Here is a 25430-nt window from a genome sequence, read left to right as displayed (position 1 = left end):
CATAATGGGTACATGGAAGTGACTTTTTCAAATATGTTTTTTATACAATTTAGTCAATTAATCAGCGAAATATCAGTGGTAATCTTAAAAAACGGAGTTCAAACTGCTGGAAAATCGCGACCATAATTGGTACACTTACCCTAGTTATGTGTAAACTAATAGTATTTGGTTGCCAATTTTTCGAATAGTTATAGTTTTGCATGTTTACACAATGAAATGAAATGTGAAATATAGTATTTTATGTCAAGTGAGCGGAATTATGCACTGGCTGGTGTAATGCTGCTTCTCGATACTCCGGTTAAACGTAGTCCCACGTCAAAAATCATGACCAAATGAACAGTTCCGGCTACCGTTTCAACTTACCCCGCATTTCAACTTGCTCTGGTGTACCCTAAATAAAATATTATGCTAGACTTCCTGTGCAACATTTGGTCATATTTAGGATTTAGGAATGTGATATAGCTGAAATCAGGGTGCATAAAGCACAACCACCAGAAGAATTTTGTTTACGTCCGGAGAAAAGTATATAATTTTAGTACTTTCTTGCATTTTGTTCAATGAACCCATACAAAATAGAAAAAAATATCTACATTAACAAATGTTGAAACACTATCAAATATAAAAAAGTGAAGAAAACAATCGACATGTGTGCAAGATTTCTACTACTGGTCAATCAATTGGCAAATCATTACTTTGAACAGTCCCTGTCACTCCCTAATGCTGCCTGATCTTGTATTGTTCCATTCGCATCCCGTAGTCGGATCCTCAGGATGTCGTTATTCCCGTTCGCTAGCAATAAATAGCACAGCTAATTGACTCCGAAAGGTCGAAGGCTTCTTCCACTCGGCACCAGCAGCATGCATCGTTTACTATCTTTATGATGACGATAGGAAGTTACATTCTTGTCGATCTCCTGTTGGAATACGGGAAGAATACAAGAATGATTGGTTCCAACCAGGCAGTATGGGGTAGAAGAAAATCTTGTTGCTTTTTCACGATGTGTTCACTCTTTGATCGTCGGCTAGTGGTATCACTATTCTGTAGTATATGTTGCAATGGTATGCACTGTATCTTCTTACTAAACTTTCTCAGCACGATTATTCTTAATTGAAAATTTGTTAATTTACGCCTAAAGACTAACTCTCACAGTTTTTGCTTGTTTGTTTACCCTTAAGCTTACAAGTAAGGGAGAAGGGGGTAGTAGTTAAATGTGTTTGTGTGAATCTTGATAGCATTTGAGCGGAACGAACTCTCAGTTCCGCAAAAGGATTGGTTTGTTGTAATTTGTTAGCAGTCCTAGTTTCAACTGTAAAACCTAAGCAACCTAAGTCTATCTTATATGATAATAGTTTCGTTTAATATCGAAACGAACTCGTCTTAAAAACGGTTGATATTTGTTTTAGCAAATTAAAAAAAAAGGATTCTAACGCTAGAAGATTGGGACAGTAAAATCCTAACTCTAAACGTAATATTCAGCTTGACATAAACTTGCTCTTGACTGTACACTAAATGCTTATGTGCTACACCAAAGAACAGTTCCGAAACGAACACAAAAAAAAACGAAAACATAAAAGGGGACAATTCAAGCTCTCTCTCTCACCACACGTGCATTAGATTAGATTATAATTTATCGAAAGTCTCCTCCTCAATTTTGCTTCAATTGTCCTTGACTAACCTTTGCAATTTGCGTTTGTCCGCTTCATTCACACCTATCCGCTTATCTAGCCTATCAAATACTCTTAACTTTTTCGCCGGCGGCTTCTCCCGCTCGCTATGACGTGAATCCGATCGTGAGTCAACCGAAACCGGCTTAAGCACAATCCGTCGGCTGCCGGAACCGAACCCACTGTCACCTCGGCCAGTGCTACTGCTGCTGCTGCTGGTGGTGGTGTGCTGAGGTTTCTCCCTCGGAGGCGACGGAGTTGGTTCCCGCAGCAATTCCTCCTCATACTCGTCCACAAAGAGATCCAATGCATCCCTAGTGTCGATAATCTTGCGCTTGGGAGGGCTCGGGGTGGACACCGGGGGTGCTGGCGCAGGAGCTGGTGTCGGTGCAGCCGATGACTGTTTTCTCGAATCGCTCTCGGACTGCTGCGCCAAGGACTTCTTGCTGTGTTCGACTGGCAGTGAGGACTTCTTCAAAGACGACAACGATGACGATGATGACTCGTGATTAGAAGAGGAATGCCTATCGGATGATGACTTTTCTGTGGAAGATGATGATTCGGATTTTTTCTTCAGTGAGATAATCTTCTTCTCGGTCACGACAATCGGTGTAAACTTCGCCGGTGGCTCTTCGGACTTCCGGTCCTGAAAATATTTAATGGTCAAATTTTAGAGTCGTTCAATACAGATATATTATGCAATATTACCGATGAAGACTTAGGTTTCTTGATTTCCTCCGCAGCCTGCTTACGGCGCATTTCTTTGTCCTTGAGAATTCTCTCCCGAATGGCCTTCTGCTTCTCGATCTCTAACCGATACGCCTTAATTTCCGGATCCTCTTCGTCATCCTTTCTCTGGAATGAATATCGAAACAATGGCACTCGAAAAAAATAACGAAAAAAAAAACTACCAACGAACCTCATTATTGTTCCTCTGGTTCTCCCCATAGTCGCCACTCTTTCGTCTTTTCGGATACCGGCTGTCGTCATCCCGGTCGCGACTGCCGTGCCGCCTGGAGGGGAAATTCCTCCTCGGTCGGTTCAAGTCCCTATCCCGGCTGACGGCGCGATGCCTCCGCGGGGATCGCGAGCGCTCTCTCGATCGTTCCCGATGATCTCGATCGCGCTCCCTGTCCCGGTCTCTCTCTCGTTCACGCTCCCGTGAACGGCCACGTTCCCGCTCACGCTCTCTCTCCCGTTCGCGTTCACGCTCCCTCTCTCGCTCACGCTCCCGGTCCCGGTCGCGATCTCGATCTCGCTCCCGTTCACGCTCCCTCGAGGGAGACCGTTCGAAGCGACGTTTCTCAACCTCGATACGATTCTTGTTGATGAACTCTTCCTGCTGGCGCAGGAGTTCTTCGTCACTGACCTGACGGTTGTTAATGCTGGCGAGAAACTGCTGACTATTTAGGGCATCTCGCATCAGTTGACCTGGTTAGAACATTGAAAAGTTGTTTAGAGTAATTCCTTCTACTGTTCGTGCTCTGTCATAGCAATATATCGAAGCTGTTTTTTTCTCCGCTAAAGTGGGTTTCAGTTGTTTTTTTTCTTTCGTCGCAAATAAGGTGCACTTAAATCAATTGGAACAGCGAGGAAGCAACACGTCTCTGGCGAGTCTCGGTAGCCTGTTTATTCGTTTCATTGAACGCCTTTATCAAACAGATAAGTACAATAACATAGATTCTACCGTAGCGCTAGAATGTCTGCCGCGTAAGTATCCGATTGTCTTGATACGTAAAGAGAGACCAGACAAACTGCGCGTAAAAGCGCCGACTTATGATGTGGCAAACAAACCACGAAGTTTTCATCTGGTTTTGTTCCTCCGAACTATGTAAAAGTATTAGGTTTACCGGTAAGTTTCTTCGGTTTTACAACAGATGGCATAGCTTGATTATTATTCCAGTGAATTCGTTGGAAAGCTACTGCCATTGAGCGTCTTTTTCAGTATATGTCAAAGAGTTGAAGCGTAAACAACAAAGTTTTTTGCTACTTCGAGTATGTATGTTGTATGTATGTTAAAAAGTTTGAAGATGAAGAATTGGAGGCTTTACTCGATCAAGATCCGTCACAAACGCAACAAGAACTTGCAGATACCCTTGGAGTAGCTCAGCAAACCATATCCGATCGTTTAAAAGCTATGGGAATGATCCGAAAAATAGGACATTGGGATTCCGTATGAATTGAAGCCACGAGACGTCGAACGCAGTTTTTTCACGTGCGAACAACTGCTCCAATGGCATAAAAGAAAGGATTCTTTGCATCGAATCGTTAATGGCGATGAAAAGTGGGTCTATTACGACAATTCTAAACGTCGGGCAACGTATGGATACCCCGGTCATGCATCAACATCGACGGTCGCGCGGAATAGTCACGGCCAGAGGGTTATGCTGTCTATTTGGTGGGACCAGCTGGGTGTGGTGTACTATGAGTTGATACCCAAACGAATGAAACCATTACGGGAGACCTGTACCGATGTGCGCTGAAGGAAAAACGGCCACAATACGAGCAAAGACACGATAAAGTTATTTTGCAGCACGACAATGCTCGGCCGCATGTCGCAAAATCGGTCAAAACAAACTTGGAAACGCCAAATAGGAGGTCCTATCTCACCCGCCGTATTCCCCAGACATTGCTCCGTCCGATTACTACCTTTTTCGATCGATGCAACATGACCTGGTTGACCAGCACTTCTCCAATTTTGATGAATTCAAAAATTGGATCGACTCGCGGTTAGCCGACAAACCGGCCGATTATTTCCGCAAAGGAATCCGTGAATTGCCAGAAAAATGGGAAAAAGTTGTGGCTAGCGAAACCTTTGAATATTAAATTTGGAACCATTTTTTGCAGAATAAAGCATTAATTTTTCAAAAAAACCACGAGGAAACTTACCGGTACTCCTATTAGATAGTGATATTCTTCCGATGCACTTGTTTGTATTTTGTAAATTCAGTCTCAATCGAAAGAAATCGACGAAAATGACAAAGAATACCATTCGTCACCAAAGAAAGCATTGCTCGATCGCTTGAATTTGGCTAACCTTGTCAACTGAGATCCGGAAGGGTTCATTGTCAAACGAACGCTATCCCTTCTAATTTGAATGTGATGAATGTATTTGGCTGAACGAAAACAAATAATTCATTCTCATAACCTCGGCTTTCCGCATTGAAGCATGATTTCGGTTTATTCGCTGTCATACACAGAGCAGGCGATGGGAGAGTATTTTCTAATGCCCCTTACTCATGTGTTAGCCTCATACTCTCACAATAATGCGAAGAGCGTAAGAATGAAATAAATAAAAAAAATCACTCTCGCCAGTTGCTGAAAACAAAGCAAAGCATCGTCAGGTGTCAATTGAGTGTCGGTCACTAGTTGATTGATAGGGACAAACGTAAATCTCAAATAACAGCATGACAAGTGGCTTGAATGAAGGTGCGGTTATTCAATCGAATGGAAGGGATACAGTGAGAAAAGATACGTATGAGTGAAGCCTGCCCGTACATCAAAGTAGCCATTGAACCCGCTATACTGGTGTGAAGAGAAGTGTTGTCAACTGATGGCTGATGGTATTTGTCGTTCGAATTCAAACCAATGAATTGATTATTTCCAGCACTGGTACCGCGGGTTTACAATTGCACCAATTGTAAGAAAAAACTGAGACGTTCTTCCTGCCACTGCGGCAACAAACTTCATTGTGGTGCAAACACAGTGAAACAAATGTATCCACTGTGGCGAGAATCCTCGCCCTCTACAGGAGTACCCAAGATACAAACAGCACTCCGATAAAGTGAAGCGTTCTATCACAGGACGTTCCAAGCGGACTAACGCTGAAATATTGGAGGATCAGCCGCTCATGATGAAAACTAGATTTCGGTTTGTTAACTCAAGAATCGGACTCTGATTTTGATGAGGGTCACACTACGGCTGCAGCAGAATTTTCGATAATAGATGAATCATCAAAAATAAAACTTCACCAAAGCTAAAATGACCATCAGAAGATTGTCTTATTCAAAGGATAATAGTAGAAAACGAATCAGCCAGTTGCTGGTTTCAGTGAAGATTTCACGCCATTACCCAGAGGAAAGAGAAATAAAAACGCTGGTCTTCGATTTTCTCAAAAAAAAAAATTTGCATCTAATCGAGAATTTCTAGCTTTTTCGGACATCGATGACTTCCTAGTGCACACGTTTAATATTCAAGAGACCCTCAGAAGCTATATATGATGGAAACCAAACTTTGATATTTTTTCATGGCTTTGGAAAGCAACCATATGTTAATGTTTTACCATCAATTTCATTCATTTATGTTCAACTTTATTGGGCAATAAATTCGGTTCAACCATGTACGGAAAGTACATAACCTCACATAACCTAACAAAAAACAGAACCTTATAAAATGGAAAAGTATGTATGTGAAAATTTTCTACATGATACTTTGATAAAAGAACACACATCCTGATGTAGGAGAAAAACCATTGGATTGAACCTCCTACAGGAACAAAAATGTAGGTTTTGGTTCACGATTTTTCGATTTTTTGTCATTTTCCGGAAAACGGAAGAGCGGAAACTGTAATTCTTGAAGATTGGAGTTTTTGTAATACCGAGTACCGTTACCTTTTATTCATAGAAACTCTATATACATTCGTGAAAAAGTTCACTAGACATTAAAATTAGAAAAAATGTAAACTAATATATCGTTGAATAATGTATTTAGTAGGATTCCTTGCTGTGGTGGCTGAGAGCTGGCAAACGACCGCAAAGGGTTAACCCTCGGGCAACTGCCAATTTCCAGAAATAGTCATATGGGTCTGCCCCAAGGCTCATGTCTCCTTTATAATTTTCATGTGAAATATATCGACAGTTGTTTGGCAGAACAATGCAAGTTAAGATAGCTTGCAGATGACGGTCCACAGGCCGAAAACTTGCAAAATTCCTTAGACAACTTGTCTTCTTGGACAAGGAATTTAGCGATTGATTTCTAGCCGCATTATAACGGAATTGGTAGTGTTCACTCGAAAGCGGTTCCCAGCAGGGTTCCCATATCTACAGAATAATCTGTATTTAAACCGATTTTTCAAACCTTTTGGAACCGATAATCTGTAGTTACAGATTACAGTTTTTTGAGTTTTCATCAGAATTTACAATTTTTTCAAAAATAACATTCCCATATTAGTATTTACTTAATGACAATAATATTTTTTCCCATTTCACTCATCTTATTTACGTAGCATTTGAGTCAATCTGAATAAGAGTCATTTTAGCATTCATATGTAGTGTCATGTCCTGCTTTCTCGTATTAAATCTAAGTGCAAAGTGCTAAAAATTCAAAATTCTGTGTCATCGGCTAGCGTTATAATAAATAAATAACACTGTTTATCTTTTTCTTACTAAGATATAGTAAATGTGTTTCAGAAGTGCGCTCATACTGTTCTTCTTATTTTAAAGATTGAAGATATCTAAAAGAATCATCGATTCGTTTTGACGTAGGGCTACGTTTTCAGGATCATAACCTAGCAGTAAATTGCAATATAATTTTAAAATTACCAATAGTCATATGTTGAAATGCGTTGAAAATAGAGAAAGTCGGTCTACAGTTGTACCGAGCTTATCTGACCTAATTGCCGTAAAAGGGAAATGTATTCCCAGACAATTTTTGCCAGTGAATGATGAGCTTGAGCCATTTCTGGCAAGTTCGTCTGCTCGCTCGTTGCCCTCTATACCGCAATGGCCAGGAATCCAGTACGGTTGTACCGAACTTATCTGACCCCAATTCCGTAGAAGGGAAATGCATTCTCAGACAATTTTTGAATAACATTTAAAAGCATTTAGACCTTTAAGTGCCGCTTGACTGTCTGAGAATATGCAGATGTGAGCATGCCTATATTTCCTTTCGAGGCAGACATTTGAACATTCTATTATTGCAGCTATTTCTGCCTGAAAAACTGTTGGCCAGTTTCCCATAGCCACAGAGATTTTTATTCTGGGACAATTCTGGGTTCTTGATTCCCATTTTCTGGATTCTGATTCCCATTTTCAACCCATCAGTGTAGAACATGATTGAACGATTACGAACGTTGGGAACACCTTCATCCCATACTGAACGAGAATGTTCGATCACTCTGTATGGGATGTCATAACTAGTCCTAGGGTCCATCCTATCACTGTTCATCTCTAAGGCTGGTCCAACGGGTAAGAGAGTCAGGATACTCAAGTGGCCAGTTTTGTCCTCGTCTAGTATTTTTTTCCATCTTAGAAACTGTAGAGCACTTTTTTTAACCTCTAGCTGAACATATTGGTTCAAAGGTACCAGGAGGAGTGCTTCGCATTGCTCCAGTAATTGCAACTCATGCTAGTCGTTAGAGTTTGTTTAGCTTTTTTGTAGCTACAGTCTCCTTAGTCTTTGGCCACCATACAAGTGAGACATAAGTTATCCTAGGCTGCACAATTGCAGTGTAGACCCTCATAACCATTTTTGGTTTAAGGCCCCATGTCCTTCCTATCATTTTAGAGCATGCCCATAGGGCTGAGTTGGCCTTGCTGATTATTGAATCTAAGTGCGCATTCCAGTTTAGTTTAGCATTTGGGATAACACCTGGATATTCCACTGAAGCGCTGCTTTTTATTTCCTCTCCCCCAAGATGTAAAGACTGCAGATGCTGTTTTTATCTTTTTGGTGAAAGGAATAATTGTTGTTTTTGAGGGATTTATGCTCAGATCTTCTGTGGTACACCAAGATTGTGTAAAGTTTAAGGCTATTTGCATTCTGCTCGATAACACGTCGTCGAACTTGCCACTTACCATTATGACTAAATCATCGGCAAAGTCCACAACTTGGAATCCTTTTACCTCTAAACTTATCAGGAGGTCGTCAACTACAAGTGACCAAAGGAGAGGTGATAGCACGCCTCCTTGTAGGCAAATCACAGAAATGTGTTGCAATCACAGAAATAGACGACCCACCCAGCTCCGAGATGATTCGTCTGTGTGTGAGCATGCCCCGGAGCCATTCGACTATACAGTTATCGAAGTGTCTTCATCTCATAGCTTGTACCATTGATAGATAAGAAGCATTATCAAAGGCACCTTCGATGTCAAGAAACGCGCATAGTGCGGTTTTTTTTTTGACGAGAGGTTTTTCAATTTTTGTTACCAGCGTGTGTAGTGCTGTTGCTGTGGATTTGCCTAATTGGTAGGCAAACTGGTATTTAGATAATGGGCATTTGGACATGAATACAGAGTTTATGTATTCATATAATACTTTTTCCATAGTTTTCAACAGTATTGATGATAATCTAATTGATCTGAATGCCTTTGGGAGTGAGTTGTCACGCTTTCCCGCTTTTGAAATAAAAACTACTTTAACAAGTCTCCATATCGAAGGAATGTGCTCTAGTATCAGACTTGTCTTAAAGATCTCGATTAAAGGTGGAATCAGTGTTGATTCTCCATTTTGAATCAGGGCTGGATAAATTCCATCTGCACCTGCCGATTTTTAAGGTAGAAAGGATCTCACCGCGTTTACTACTCTGGCGCTTGTGAAAACCAATCCAGCAACTATGTTAGCGATAGCTTTTGCACTTTCAGGTCCTGTAAGGCACCTTCGAGAGCATTTTGTGTCGCCATTATGGCCAGGATTTGTTTCGGAGCGGACAGATGTAGACCCCAAGGAGTATTAATTGATTTAGAATGAGGAAATTCTATCTAAACCTGTCTGTATATTGAACATATGGCTTCGAATCAACTTTATGACCATTTTCAAGCGTTGAGAGTTCTCTAGTTTTGGAATTGTTACCTCATTATATTATCGAAATTGTTATAACAAAGCTACTTACATAACGCAATGTAAACAATCATACCCTGGTAACTGTTTCACTACGTGGATATAATGATCATCGTCGAATTCATAACTGTGGTATTCAATGGTACTAAAGCTAAGATTATACTTCAAAATTGAACTTTTAAATTGAATACAGATATCAATACACCCATACCTCGCTATACGGCCGTTCTTTATACGGCATTTCGCTATAACGGCCCTCTTCAATTAAGCCAGGTTTTCGTTTAACGGCTTAGAATGATTTGTTATAGCGGCAAAAAAAAATTTTTCCACGTTGACAGCCATTCCATGTCAAACTGATAAAACTGACATGGTGATTCTCAGATTTTCGTGAAAAGTGGTATTTTTGATCCTTGTGGGAAAATAGTGGATCCGTATTTCTTATTTTTTCATAGAGGTGCTTATTTTAGGGCGTTCCGAAAAATCAACTTTTTCCCGTTTTTCCAAAAATGACTTTTTTTTAAAATTCATATCTTTTGGACTACTGAACCAATTCAGATGATCGATATATCGATATAGTGGTGGTTTGGATGGAATTGCAGTATACATACACATATTTTATGTAAAATGAAGTTATTTCATTTTTGTTTATGGATTATTGTTGGTTTTCGGAGTCCATTATTTTATAATGTACAAATGTATGTACTTGTTATGTATGTAATTTTCGATTTTAATTGGAATAAAAAGATAAAATGCATATTGAATAATAAACTATATTACATATTTCAAAAATTTGGCACCGATCCGATTGAATTTGTATTTAATAATTGATTCCTTATACGACTTTTCGCTTTGCGGCCAAGTTTCATGGAAGGGATTTAGGCCGTAAAGCGAGGTATGGGTGTACAGATTTTCTGGGAAAAAATAACAATAAACAGATTTTTTGAGATTAAAAAAACCGATTTTATTATGGCAACCCTGGTTCCAGGCCGAAATGCAACATAAACTTTTGGATAGAAACATTATCCAATCATTCCTTCCAATACCTTTGGGTCTGGTTCGATTCAAAATGCACTTGGGATACTCACATTACATATTTGAAGCAAAAATGCCAAAAGAGGAACAACTTTCTGCGTTCGATTTGCGGCACTTGGTGGAACGAACGTGATGAATTATAGAGGTTTTAAACTTTTCAGTTCATTCGCCTCTAGGCACTTGGTGGAGAGCTCATTCAGGAGATCTGATAACGTTCTACAAAACAAATATTCTGGAGTGCATCTCTTTCTGCAATATCATTGTCTGTGTATAACTCTCGGCTGTATGCACTCAATGCATAACATGAGTCTTGAGGTTTTGGCGGGAGTGACACCTCCACAGAACCGATTCTGGGAACTTCTCTCAGAATACCGATGAAATGCGGAGTGTCGAACACACTTCTGATCGAAAACATTGAAAAAATTCTTTATCTAAATATACAATCTCGGTTTATGAGATTTTATCAGCAATTCACTACCAATCAATTGCATGAAAAGATACTTCACTGATGAGTCTCGTTAACCTCAGGATCCTTGTTCCGTTTATGTTGCTGAGCTGGCAGCAATCGACTTCACATGATCTCCAACAATCTTGCAGATTATTACTTCATTTTCCCGAATAGTGTCAGTTTGCTTGGTACTCCCCAGTGATGAAAACAAGTAGACATCTATCATATTTCCTCACAAAAGTGAAGCAGCAGATGAGTGCACTGATCGACAGATCTTATAAGATAATATTTGTATGGGTTCCCTCTCATTGCTCAATTCCTGGCAATGAGAAGGTTGACACTCTCGCAAAATGGGTACCCAGAAAAGCGGATTGTTTGATGGACAGATTTTATACGATGATTTTTTCCAATTATTGCGTCCAAGTTCCCTCCTGAGTAGTTGGCAAACCGATTGGGACACTGGAACACTGGCGGTGGTTATATTCAATTATACCAAATGTTTCTTTGATTGCGTGGTTCAAAGGTTTGGACGTAAGTCGTGACTTCAATCGTGTAATGAGTAGACATATGTCTCGTTGAAAGCAATGTCTGTCGGTATGAAACGGTTACGATGAGATCGAACACGCAGTATGGCAATGTACGGATATTACGCAACCAAAGAGCACATTTGAATACCCTCGAGGTCTAAGGAGACAACACACCGTGTAAAGCTTTTGCGATTGAGTCTCACAAATAAACAATTTGGAAAAGAAAGAATAATTCCTTAGAACGAATCCACAAATACTTACTTGTCGCTGCTTCGACTCCTCCCTTGAAATTGGGATTGATCAGCACCTTGCGAGGCAGAACGGGTGCAGCGGGGACCGGTGGAACGGCAGTAGCCGTCAGAGGCCCACTATCAAATCCGAGTATGGGTGGCTGATGGGGTGGCATCGATCCCATGGGACCCGGTGGACCTGCTGGCGGCATTGTCGGTCCCCCTCCAGGTCCACCCATGGGACCCCCATACGGAGGACCTCCAGGCGGAGGCCCACCTGGTCCGTTGGGTCGATACATAGGTCCTCCGGGACCCATCCGGGGTCCACCACGCATTGGATCGAATGGCGGACGATCACCGGGACGAATCATTCCAGGTCGCATCATATGATCGAATGGGGGTCCACGTGAAGGAAATGGAGGTCGACCTCCCATCGGGAAGTTCATTCGATTGTTGCGGAAATTGTTCATGTCACCAGGGAAACCCGGTCTTGGAGGGAACCTGGGACGCATATTGCCTCGGAATGGTCCCATTCCAAAATTAGGACCACCTGGACCGCCAGGATGTGGTTGCATCCCCAGTGGTTGCGGGGGAAAATGTTGCTGCTCACCGGATGAATTGCCGGAATCGCCGGAATGTTTGAAATTATTAGCTCTATTCGAATTAGGGCGATGTTGCAGCTGTTGTGGATGCTGCGAAGTGGATGATGCCTTGTTGATTCCATCCGGATGTTTGCCCTCATGTTTCCAGTCACGCTTCTCTGTGGACTCATCTGTGTCGTATGAGAACTCTGGCTCTCGGTCCTGATTCGTAACATATATATCCAAGACATCTTCCGACGAGGTGGTGTCACAAAGCTGACTCGATGATTTGCTTTTAATTGAGTCTTCGGCTTTGATCCGGCTCTCTTTAGTTATTTTCCTAGATGTATCTTGAATCAGTGAGGCTTGCGAGGACACTGCCTCGATTTCCTCGATATTTTTATGATTATATTCCCTAGCTGAGGAAGTTTCCGACTCTGAATGTGAGATCACCGATGACTCCGTTACCAATGATGTGACGGAGACCGACTCTGGAGCAAGCGATGATCCGGAAATGGAAGATATTTCCGTCGATGTGTCCCGTCCAAACTCGGACTCTGTGGAGGCAGGCATAACGGTTTCCTGGCTGGAGGAAAGTTCAGCCTTAATCGATACATTCGAATCGGAAGCTTCTACCGACTTAAAAGCTACTAGTACTTTCGGTTCGGAAATCTCCTCGTGTTTCACAATTTCCTTTTTCACTTCCACAACCACATCTGCCGCCGACGCCGCCAACGGAGGGGGTTCCAACTCTTCGTCTAACCTTTTAGGCGTACCACTTCGGGTGCGTCTTTTTGCTGCTGCCGCAGAGACTGTCGGTGGCGGTGGCGGCCTTTTGGCATCCTGTTGGGGCGAGGGCACTTTCTCCGTTATCGACTCGGTTCGCTTCTTTTTGTTGGCCTCTTTTTCTTTGGCCGCGAGCTGCTTCGACACCCAATCCTCCGATTCACTGAGGAGAAATTCCTCCTCGTGCTGATCCAACTTAAGTGCGCTGTCTGCGAGAGAGAAAAAAAGAAAAAATGAGTGAGACTTGTGCAGAGTGAAAAATACGAAGGAATGTTAGAAATTCAAATGCTATTCAGTTGGAACGTTTTTATGTCTTAACATTTCAATTCCTTTATTTTGAAAAAAAAAATTATCCAGTAGAATCCGTTTATTATGACTCCGCTTCTACTGACCTACCATTATTACGTGATTACATAACGAAGTTTTGTTTTCTTATAAAATTATTTGTACAAAAAAGTCGGATGTAATGACTTCTTCACATGCATAAGTACATATTTACATACAAAACGCTATACATTTACATTTTTACAAAACGCTTTGTATTACATACGCTCATTATAGCCTCCCTTCGATGTAATTATAAACGAAAACGGATCATTCAGAATTTTCTCTTAACTAGCTACCACATTTGGCCATTTTTTTCTGGCAGAGCTCTAAAAAGGTAGAAGTCTTCTTCTTTATAGGCTACCCACAAATCGAACCTTTTTTATGCCTTCATATGGACGGAATTGCCAATCAACCTGACCATATTCCATCGAAATAAACATGTAATAACCCGACGGCAAAATATCTGACGTATCGACCACCAAATTGAGTATTTTCAAATGGGTTTCAACAGGTTTGTTTACAATCACTTTGTCATGCCCCTACTCCGTGGCTATTTTTCGCACAGTGTTCTGCTTAATCGCATCAAATGAGTTTGAAACCGTTTCCCAGTGATGAGTTTGTTCGATTTCAATAGCCCAGAATGAATAACTCTGACCTGGCCCCATCAAATACACAAACGTGTGAGTATTCGAAGGAGCCGACATCGATATAACCTAGCAGTTCTCATGAATTTCTTGAATTTTTGCATTTGCCTCCAATTCTTTGCTTTGTTTGCTTTGCTTTGAAGGTTTTTTCGCTTAGAACAGCTTCTCCGTGAACTTTTTAGAGCTCTCCATGCGTTAGAGTCGCCGTTTCTTTGAATTGAGAGAACAATATAAATACTTCCTGCAGAAAACTAAGCCGACATAGATGAACAAAAGTACACACGGAGTCAATCGTACTTTTAGGATCGATTTCATCGCGAGGATAAGTCTGAACCACTTTACATCAAACGCAGCATTTTGAACCTTCTGTAACTATTGCTATGAGTTTCAGAATATCGTATAGTTGCCTCATCTCGTCGACAGCTGTTTCTCAACAGAAATAGAATCGAAGATGAAATGAAAATTATTTCAATGCACACACCCCAGGGTTCCGTGGAGCTCACCCCTGTTACTAAAAACAACTGTATTCACCAACAGATCCTAAACATGACAATGTACTCTAGAGGTAATTAGATTTTCTCCTGTCTGAGCAATTGGCTTATCATTTCGCGGTCAGGATTGTCTCAGAAAGTAAGCCCCTGGATGCCTCATCGGACACGTTCGATATCGGTCGTGCTGAAATTTGACCATACAAAAAATGTTGTTACTGGAATATCCCACTGTTGAGAAGGCAATATCCTAGAAAAGTCGATCTTCGATAGTCTCAATACGAAAATGCATACGTACATCTACCAGCGCTGACTAACGCGTGAACATGTCATGTTGAATAGGTTTCCAGCCTCTCGGGATTCGTAAATGATTCAAGCTCCGAAAAAGTGTGGGATTCCGAAACTACTTCACGCTGAACGCCGACATCACAGATCTAATTAATGCACCATATGACGAACCATTCGTTCTCCCTAGATTTCATTTCTTCCACTAATTCTGGATGCCGAGGACACCCGATGTGACTACCAGCAAATGACGAAGTCGCATTCTGTTCTTTGTATACTCAGTTCAGTGCTACTCATCCTTTTTGACGTAGGACTACGTCTTGCATTTCTATACCGAGGTGTAAAATCAATGTTTCGAAAACGGAAGCGTTACGCCGGAGACCGAGATTTTAAGCGTTAATAGCTCCTAAACAACTGAACGAAATGGTATGATGAATACTTCATTCAAAAGATAAAATGTCTACGCGTTATATACTTGTTACTTTTTGATCCAAAAACTTGTTTCAATAGCCCTAAAATTGCTTTCAAAACAGGCTATTGAAATCATCAATCGGTATATAAGCGAGCGCCGCTCGGAAATCCACTCAGTTATAATTGAACAGCGATTGGAGCATGTTATCGCTGTTGTGGTGAAGCTCTTCGTTTATCATGAAAGCGTGGATGAACGCAGTCACCAAGAGCCTGTTTGGGCACCTTAAGCCAGAAGGGAATCTATCAGGAGAAGAGTGATGCCCCAAACGGTTCCCCGGGAAGACATCGGAGTAACCGTCACACAAACACATACACGCGCGGAACTCTTCGTTTGGATGCCATTCAGCATCGAGAGAATCCCGGAAAGATCTAATCGTTGCTGAAAAATAATCTGGCAGTTCCCCTGGGAATTGAAAAATACATTCATGCGAAAGAGTTTATTTTAATGATTTCTATCCATGTAACACTGTGATCAAATATTTTTCAATCAAGTGCTAATAACAGGTGGTTATCGAGTTAGCATTAACCACTGGTAGGCTTCGAGTATCGAGGAAAATCTGGAAAAATCTAATTGTTGCTGAAAAATAATCTGCCAGTTCCCCTGGGAATTGAAAAATACATTCATGTGAAAGAGTTTATTTTAATGTTTTCTAACCATATAACATAGCGACCAAAAACATTTGATTTTGTAACTTTTCAATCAAGTGTAATTAGCAGGAAAGCTTCTGAAGATTATTCTTCAGAACAAGATTTTCTGTATCCAATATTGGATGCATAAAACCTTGTGCCTCCAACGTAACGCTCTCGTTTTCGGAGTCCCCCAAATATTCATTTATTCATTCTTTCAGAATGGATTTAGATTCAACTTCAAACAAATGATCTCTAATTAAACGATAGTCCTACGTCACCCTTGAGGTTATACCATAGATATAACCCACTTCCTGTTTTTCAGTTGGGCCACAAACACGTATTAGTCATACATGATCTTGCGGGTCGCAAAAAACATAATTAGAGAAGGGTGGAATCGGCGAGAAACAAAGATTATATAAATTCAAGAATGAAACTCTATGGCACAAACATCTGGTAGCACTGATAAGGACCGAGCGAACGGCGCGAACGTTTCGCGGAGCAATAAAAAGTAAATTTCAGCGGATTATCAAACTAACTCTCAGAGTTAACATGTACTGTTGATTGCTCGCTGTCTAGAGCGACACTGAAACACTGAACTGAGGTTTTAAGTATCTCTTAGCAAAATTAAACTCCCCATAAACAACACTCCAAAGAACACTCAGAAAGGCAACAGAAAATTCGAACCGAATCGGGTGTGTGTTGGGGTGACGGCGTCGATAGCAACCACTGTGGAACAAATTTTCACCTTCAATTTTCCTCCAAAGTACACAACTCTAATATTTACTTCACAACCGGCCTGAATAGTGCTGCACTTTGAAGTCACTTTTAACCCGCAGAAAATACTTGAATTTACGAAAATTAATTAACCAAATGGAAAAGTCATTAATTAGCCATTCGCGATTCATCAGTCTTGCTAGCGCAGTGATTTTCAACCGGTGGGGAATCCACCCCTAGTGGGGAATTTGGTCAATGAAAGGGGGGAATTCTGCTAGGAAACATTGCACAATTACTTCGCTTTGGAAATCACAATGATCAGCAAAAATTGCCACAAAAACTATATTGGATACGCTAAAATTTGCGATTCTTGGCAAACATTTCCAAATCTGAAATGTAATGTTCAATTTAACAACTTCGCAATGTTTGGAAGACTTTCGTCCGTGAATGATGATGGAACAGACGACGAAACAGTACAGAGGCAATAAAAAATGAGATTGTACAGCATTTGTCAAGGCATTTCACAACAAGTTAAACTTGAAACAAATTTTCCTTATATCAAAAAACAAGATTTGGACATGGTTTGAAATGTTTTTTGTTGTCTTTTGTGTTAATTTGGAAATCTGGAAATTTGTGAATCTAGATTTTCTAGATTTTTCTAGAATTCCTATAATGCTGCTGATGGAAATAAAACACCGTAACAGAGTGGATATCGAAGACGACATGAGATGTGCTTTTCGACAACGTTCTCAAGAATAACGATTTTGGCGGAAATAGTTCAGGTGCTGGTGCCATACTGACTTGTTAAACTTTATATACTTTTTTTGTAATCGGATACAAGTATAAAATCAAATTTGTTGCGAATATAACTCGAAAACCGTTTGTATTCTTTCATTATTTTACTGATATGCTACAGACTTTCTTACAAAATACTGATAGAGGGTAAGCACTGGGATTAATTTTCGTAAAGGTGAAATGGAGCAAAAAAGTTGAAAATCACTGTGCTAGCGAATGACCTTTCTCAAGACTGATTGTTACTTTAGTTTTCCAAATTGACTATTTTAAGGCCTGAGATGAATGAAACGAGAATGTCTGAGAGTCCGAAAAAGCCTTTTAAATGAGAAAAATCATCTTCATTACACCAATAAATTCGAACACACTCCTAAATTCACATAAGCTTACTTCCACCAAAAAAATTGTTTAAATAGCTTTTGATTACTTCGGATATTATTTTAAAATGCATCGAAATTTTTAAAATAACACTAAAGCCGAAAGTGTTGTTGATTTGTGTCCTTATTGACAATACACGTAGCACACTCATTATACATCGCGAATATTCTTCTCGTGCTAGACACAGTGCGGTCCGAGGTGATTACATATTTATTTCCTCATCACCGATATCTATTTGATAACGCATAACACTAACAATTCATACGTGTGATTGATCATACACATTAGCTTTGCGCAGTGGCGATATCGTAACCAATGAGGTTTTACCGAGGTTCGATTAATGCTAGTTGAAAAATTGATCATACACAATAAATCGCCCCATAACGGTCTGGAAACTGACGCGGTTTCCTATTTTATATTTTTCTTTTACTTTACATTTGCCTGTCTGTGCAAGCTCTGCATCATGCTTATTTCGCACATGTTATGAGGCGAAAAAATTTTCTCGTGAAACTGAGGTTAGCCAGGGCGACTTAAATATACAAAATGCAAAATACAGCCATCCGACGACATGAATCAACCGCTGACTAATCCTGCCTTCGATGGACTTTCAAGCATTTTTATAGATTTTTGTGTTTTAAATAGTTTGCTTTCAAAGCCGTTTTTTAGCTTTTCCCAACTTTACGATCAATGAGTAGCAAACATCACTCATATATGTACATTAGGGTGCCAATGAAAACGGTCATCTCGAATTTCAAAAAGTTACCCCATAAAAAATGTTCACCACCTTGAAAAAACACTATGCAAAATATCAACTCAATCGTACTTAAGGGAGAGTGGCGGAAAGCGGAAAAAGTTTGAGGTTTTTGAAAATCGAAAAATCATCCAATCACCCAAAAAAAAAGTTGATGCCAAATGTCTTAAAAATGGAATGAAACGTCGAGATCTAGTGCCATCTCGAAAAAAAAATTTTTTTTGCAAAAAAATCGGCACTCTGGGACTTTTTTTTTGGGAGTTTTTTTTGGCATGCGATGCGAAACGAAAAGTATGGTTTAGAGTGCCAATAAAAATAGTTATCTCGATTTTTCATTCGGAACTGTTGATTTGCACAATAATATACCCTATGCAAAATATTAGCTCATTCGGACTTTACTTAATGGTGTCGCAGACGTTGAAATTTGAGTTTTTTGAAAACCAAAAGATCACTGGAAATCGGGGTTTTAAAAAAAATTGATGCCAAATGTCTTAAAATTGCATGACCCGTTGAGATTTACAGTTATCTAAAAAAATTTTTTTTTTCAAAAATCAATTTTTCAGACGGAAAAACGACCAAGTGCCAAAAAACACATTTTTTTCGACAAAAAAAAATTTCGAGATAACTGTAATCTCGACGAGTAATGCAATTTTAAAACATTTGGCATCAATTTTTTTTAAACCTCGATTTTCGGTGATTTTTCGTTTTTCAAAAAAACTCAAATTTTAACATTTGTGACACCAGTAAATGAAGTCCGAATAAGCCAATATTCTGCATAGGGTATATTATCATGCAAATCAACATTTCGTAGCATGTTCCGAATGAAAAATCGATATAATTATTTTTATTGGCACCCAAAACCATACTTTTCGTTTCGTACATTCGTAAGCCCTAGAGTGCCGATTTTGGACAACAATTTTTTTTTCGAGATGACACTAGATCTCGACGTTTTATGCAATTTTAAGACATTTGGAATCAAAAAAAAATTCGAAAACCCCGATTTCCTTTACTCTTGGGCGATTTTTCGATTTTCAAAAAACTCAAACTTTGACCGCTTTGCGCCACTCTCCCTTAAGTCCAATTGAGCTAATATTTTGCATAGGGTGTTTTTTCGAGGTGGTGAACATTTTTTATGGGGTAACTTTTTGAAATTCGAGATGACCGTTTTCATTGGCACCCTAATGTATATGTTAGCCTTTACAAGCGGTTGTCAAACCACTTCCCTTAAACGGCAAAATAAAATTAACGCTCAAATCCTTGCAGCCCAAATGTAACGCTCTCATTTAAAAAAAAATAAATTTACACTCCAGTGCAGATACAGAAATGATGTGGTGCAAAAATACAGGAACACTCTCCACCAGACAGCATGAAAATTGACGCGGTGCCTCCCCCGAACAAAATTGAATAACATTTTTCCCTTGTATCGAGCAAAACAACTGTTTCTGATATCAGTATTGAGAAAGACCGCTGTCTGATAGCTGGAGCGAGACTGTGACTTGAATGATGATGATCATGGTTTGAATTGTAGAGGCGTCCGAATTCGTCAGTTCATTCGTCTCTAGCCTCCAAATAGGTCAATTTGGAAAACCTAGCTGAATGAACAATTTTCGAATCCAATTGAATTCAACATATTTACCTTGTAAGTGAAGGGTTCCCACAAACCCCATGTTAGATCAATTCAAGCATTGTGAAAGATTACGTTCTTCATTGCAATTAAATTTAATGAATACGTCCGACCGTCCGTTATCCTTTTAGGTATGGTATGATGCCTTGGTCATTCCATTCATTTATCGTGGACCTTCAAAATATATGAACATTTCCAAATTTTTCCACATTCCAAATTTCTCTCTTAAGTTATTGCACCGCTCAAGTGTTCCTATTTCTCGACCCGCGAATTATTGCTTGAAAATCCGCATTTTCAGCGTTACGTAATTTATGTGCCATGCCTTACTGAATTCAGCCTATGAGGATGGGGAGCAAAGGCAGAAAAATCAACAATCTAAATCTTTCGAAACGCAAGAGTGTGACCTCCTCGGATAATCAGTGATCGTTTCGCAGCACTGCAGCGAAATATATGTATACAGTCTGGCATGAGAATCACGAAGGGATGAGGCCAACGACGCAATGTTTCGCTTGTATTCAAATTGTGTTCTTTTGCATTTATTCTGGTTGCTCCTTTTGGTCGGTAGAATTTGAGGAGCACAAATCGGGGCAACCAAAACGTGGGATTTAGCGCATTTAGAAAATGTTTGACATTTTACAATTATTAAATTTTCTATTACATTAAAAATAAAATTGTATTTGTTGTGATAGACGCATAAAAATATCTCTGATTAGTTGATGCAAACATTTTTGCGATCTATTAATAATCTATTAATAAATGCTCGAGTTACAAGCAATCGAAATCTTTAATCCTACATGTTCACTGTTTAGATTTTTAGTTTACCTCCCATATATTCCTGTTAGACTGTCCGACTCTGATCGAACAGTATTAACACGTTAAGCCCAGCGTCGGTCCCTAGGTGCCGACGTTGAGATTTTTCGTAGGAAAGCGCTGACTGACTGGGACTGACAGTTGCAAAATAAGAAATAAAATTGTGAGGGGTTGTATCTTGGACACGACCGCATATTTTCGGCGTAGAACTACGCAATAATATTATGCATTCCACTTGTTTACCGCTTTGAATATTATTTTAGAATGAATCGAAGTTTTGTAATAGATTATGTTCTTCGTTACAAATAAATTTGATGAACGTCCTAGTACGTTTGATATGATGCCTAGGACTACCAAAATATGTGAACGAAAAAATTCAAAACGATCATTTATTAGTAGGCACATCAATTTAGAAGTCCGTGTTAGAGAAACACAGCTCGGTGGGAACAAAAATACCCCCGACTTGCATGTATATTTGCAAAGAGGATTTCCACAGGTACATTTGAAGTCTGTGTTGGGTAAACCGTAAATCGGGCCAATCAACCCTTGTCAGTTAGGGCGTTTAGATAACGCCTGACATTTTATAGTTATTCAATTGTTCATCTCATGAAAAATAACATTTTATTAATTGTGATAGACGCGTAGAAACATTTCCCATCAATTGATGCAAACATCTTTCCGATCTCTTAAGAAATGTTCGAGTTATAAGCATTCGAAATACGGGTAAGGTTAGCACACAAATCGGCAGAACAAATGTATGGGAAAAAAAGGAAGTTAGTTCAGTTTTCATGAATTTAAACCGTTTAGAGATTAGTGAATTGTTATGTATAGAATATCAAACAAATCTTAGAGAATTTCCGTTTCGATTGGTATGCAAATCATGAGAATTCGTTCACAGTGGAAATAGTTATTAACGTTAACTTTATTTCATAAAAACGTGACCTGTTTTCTGACTTAGCACCCTTCCTGAAAGACGTAGTTCTACGTCAAAAATATATACGATTTATTTTCGAATGTTTTACAAAATTTGACTACTTTCTAGTCGAATTCCTGACTATTTTCTATTCACACTATCAGTATCATTTACACATATCAGTATCTTTGGGAGCTGGAACCGACACTGATATTGTAAAAACACTCTTGATGCGGACTATATGGAAAGCGCAACAAGAAAAATCCGGGGCTTAACGTGTTAACAAGCAATGGTTGCAGTATGAATAAAAGGTACATCAAGATAGCGAACGTTTTTCTTACCTCAAAAACAATGAGACAAAATGGATGCAACTTCTCCGTTTTCATTTGTAGGTCAATACTAAATTACTCTTAGGAAAAACAAAATGTGTTCGAACGAAAATAGGGAATATCTATTCGAACGAAAACCAGAATGAGATGTGTCTATAATTAATGTGTCGAAAAGTGCCATCTTCTATTGATCAATGAGTGGAAGAATCTTTCAAATTATCTGACCACTGGAATTCACAGCCTTAAAGATGGATAGTTGACTGATTTACGTATTGATAAAACATAGTTTTTATATTGAAATATCTCGCTTTAACCTTATTTTCTCTATCGTGTTATTCACGATTTTCGTTATCCGTGATGACTTTCCTACATCATTCCGCGAAAAATCGGGTTTCCACTGTATGACGATTTGGGCCATATGAAATGATGGATGGATTACCTTCAGATTTTCGTAAAAACGTACATCGGTGGCGTGTCAATCACCATTCACCAGGCCTAAATCGAAGTATAAGTAGTGATTTTTACCAGAGGAAACAAAAATAATCCTGGTGGCCGATAGTTGCAATACGAACAGAAAAAAGCACGCATTGTAACCCCGTTCCGAACAATTCGACTAAAAAAGAGCGCGCCTCGAGAACTGCTTCAAATTTGAAGTCACGACCACATCTCAGAAAACTATATTTGTGTTAAATTACACCAAATTAAAACTCTGAGATCGCTGACAAGCCGAAGTTATGAAATAAAATCCTAACAATAAAACTACAATCATTCTAACAAACCGTATCCGTTTTTTGTAGACGGCCAAATTTTTTTTTCGAATACTATACGCCCAACCCAACAACAACTTTACGACAAATCGAAAGAATCTTTTCCTTATTACAAGTTATACATCCTGTATCCTTCAACTGGGAACAACACCTATTCGATCAATCTGATGCTCGTCACTATCCCCATCGATTATTCAATGATACCGCTTACCATACGATAAAAAGTCAGCAAGGCAGCCGTAACACACTGGAATCAACGCGGCACACCGGGATAAATCCACACTTACCATCGTCCGATAGCAGCAGGTCGTCTTCGTTCAGTAGGGCCGGATCCTCGCTTTCTCCTAGCTCATAGTTGAGCAAGTCGTCACTGATGTTCACGAGACAGAGTGACATTTTCGGGAAGAAAAACAAGCAGAAAATTGATTTTTAGTATACTTTCTAAACACTACAAACTAACGAAACTGGGGAAAGGATGCACTGCACCGAACGGAATCACGGTAACACAGCAGCACATCGATCAGGAGCAAACGCGAATATACATTGATGCGAGAAAAAAAAGTATGAAACGCCAGGACAAAATCTGCTAGCGAAAAGCCGAACAGGAAAGGTAGGAAAAAAAACACATGTAGAAGCCGATCTGGACGCGCTTGTTTCGCTCCCGATTCGAGTGCCAACCGTTTGATTTTGCGACTGATAGTTACACCGACATATCCCGCACACTTTACACTTCACTTTGCACGGGTTGGATTCCGGTAACACACAGATTTTTAGCAAAATTTGATAAATAACGAAAGTGGACCAAACTTACTTTATATCCGACATCTTGGTTAATTTTGTTTTGACGTTTTGTCGAGTAGTCAAAATCGCGTGACAGTCAGAGGACATAGACATACGTGCACCCAGAGGAAACAGCTTGTCGTAAATTGGTTTCAGTTACCCAGAATTAAAGTAGACTCAGAATGACGCGCTTTGCATCGCGTAGCGTTCAAATTTTATTTTGCAGATGTTTGTTTGGTACTTACCTATTGGTGCCACCGGAGCGCAATTTTTATTATGATTTTTTTTCGTAATAAAATGTAATAAAATTTATTCTGAAATTAATATAGTGGGGGTCAAGTCTACTTCTAACGAGAATAGCGAACCGAGGTGGCACCGAGTCGCAGAGATGACGCAATCCGAGTCGACCACCGATACGTCGTCAGAAGCGGAGGCCTCTCGTAAGCAAACCTTCGTTCCGCCGATTGCTCGGTTGCCGTGAAAAATAGGAGACGATCCTTTAGTAAGATCGGACATCGGATGGCAAACGTTTACCGTTTTATTATGTTTACCCGGACAATTTTTGCTTTGGAATATCTCATTCATATTTCGAAACAAAAATTAACCTGGCAAACGTGATGCACCTTTTTAGATGAGGATTCCTCACCCATTTTATTGTCCTAAGAATAAATTTCATTGCGAAAAAATAATTTTATAATCAAAATTAGTGATGAACGGATAGTAGCTTCAAGACCGGATAGCTGGATATTCGGCTCTTTATTGGCGAATACAAAACTAGAAGTAATTGCATGGGTGCATGTAGCAAATAAAGGTTTACATTGTGAGACAAATAAACACATTTTTACAAAACAAATGAGCGATCAATCAATTTTTCGTTTGGAATGAATATCCTTTAATAAAGTATAAAATTTTCTGCAAGGACGCTTGAACAGTTTTTTTCTGGTATGGTTTTTAGATAATTTTGACACTGGTCAAGTAAGAGTAAGTACTACGAATTCAAATAAGCAAAAATATAAACCAATTATTTTCATTCAAGATAAAAAAAACTTAGAACTGTCTTCAAGGATGATAATCTGAGTGGTGAATGTGTGTCTCACTAATTGGACGACACAACAGTGGTGCTTCGTGAAGCAGTGTACCAGGCTTCTTTAGGCATTTCAATAAATAACAAAAAATACAAGTTCTTGCAACTATCTGAGGTAATTTCGCATGTTGCTGCATAAAAAAAAAGGTTTTGGGCAAGGATGGAACTGCACATAGAACAACAAAATTACCTCGCTCGAGAGCATCTTCAAACGCTGAATTTGGTTATTTCAATTATGTACTACTAATATAAAAACGACGCCAGTAATACCTATGTTGAGAATGCAAAAGTTGCACTGGGAACGTTAGTGCCATCCAAGAAGAAGAAGATAACTGGCATATACACGCAAAAGTGGAGGCGATATAAGTATATGCCAAATTATACACGCATTTAAAGCCGTATATAACGATATACGATGCTTTTTACACTGATATGCGATTCGACCCGACAATGCTATATACAGTAATTTACATTTAATGCGACATTTAACTAATTGGACAGACCTGTAATGCGACACGTTTAATTAGACATTTTTACCTCCAATTAGACATTTCTGTAAGCATCGAGTTTGGGGCTCGAATTATGGCCCCACATTAAAA

General features: G+C 39.5%; 1 protein-coding gene and 1 pseudogene across 2 annotated transcripts; one reads left to right on the top strand and one right to left on the bottom strand.

Moving 5' to 3' along the window:
• Positions 1-489: 489 nt before the first annotated feature.
• LOC129769140 (mediator of RNA polymerase II transcription subunit 12) lies at positions 490-23817 on the bottom strand. 2 transcript variants are annotated; one of them, XM_055771220.1, is made up of 7 exons: positions 23779-23817; positions 23255-23337; positions 11709-13253; positions 2584-3095; positions 2373-2519; positions 1676-2310; positions 490-913 (listed from the first exon to the last, which is right to left on the bottom strand). In XM_055771220.1, the coding sequence occupies exons 1-7, from the start codon at positions 23790-23792 to the stop codon at positions 895-897; spliced, it is 2955 nt and encodes a 984-aa protein (XP_055627195.1). In that variant the 5' UTR covers positions 23793-23817; the 3' UTR covers positions 490-894. The 2 variants fall into 2 exon arrangements, with proteins under 2 accessions (XP_055627195.1, XP_055627196.1); XM_055771221.1 differs by lacking the exon at positions 23779-23817 and adding an exon at positions 23672-23763 and having other exon boundaries at positions 490-2310.
• Positions 18060-18209, top strand: LOC129772075 (U4 spliceosomal RNA; annotated as a pseudogene).
• Positions 23818-25430: the final 1613 nt, after the last annotated feature.

This window comes from Toxorhynchites rutilus, chromosome 2, assembly GCF_029784135.1.
Source record: "Toxorhynchites rutilus septentrionalis strain SRP chromosome 2, ASM2978413v1, whole genome shotgun sequence".
NCBI lineage: Eukaryota > Metazoa > Arthropoda > Insecta > Diptera > Culicidae > Toxorhynchites > Toxorhynchites rutilus.
This window is presented reverse-complemented; position numbering and strand designations above follow the sequence as displayed.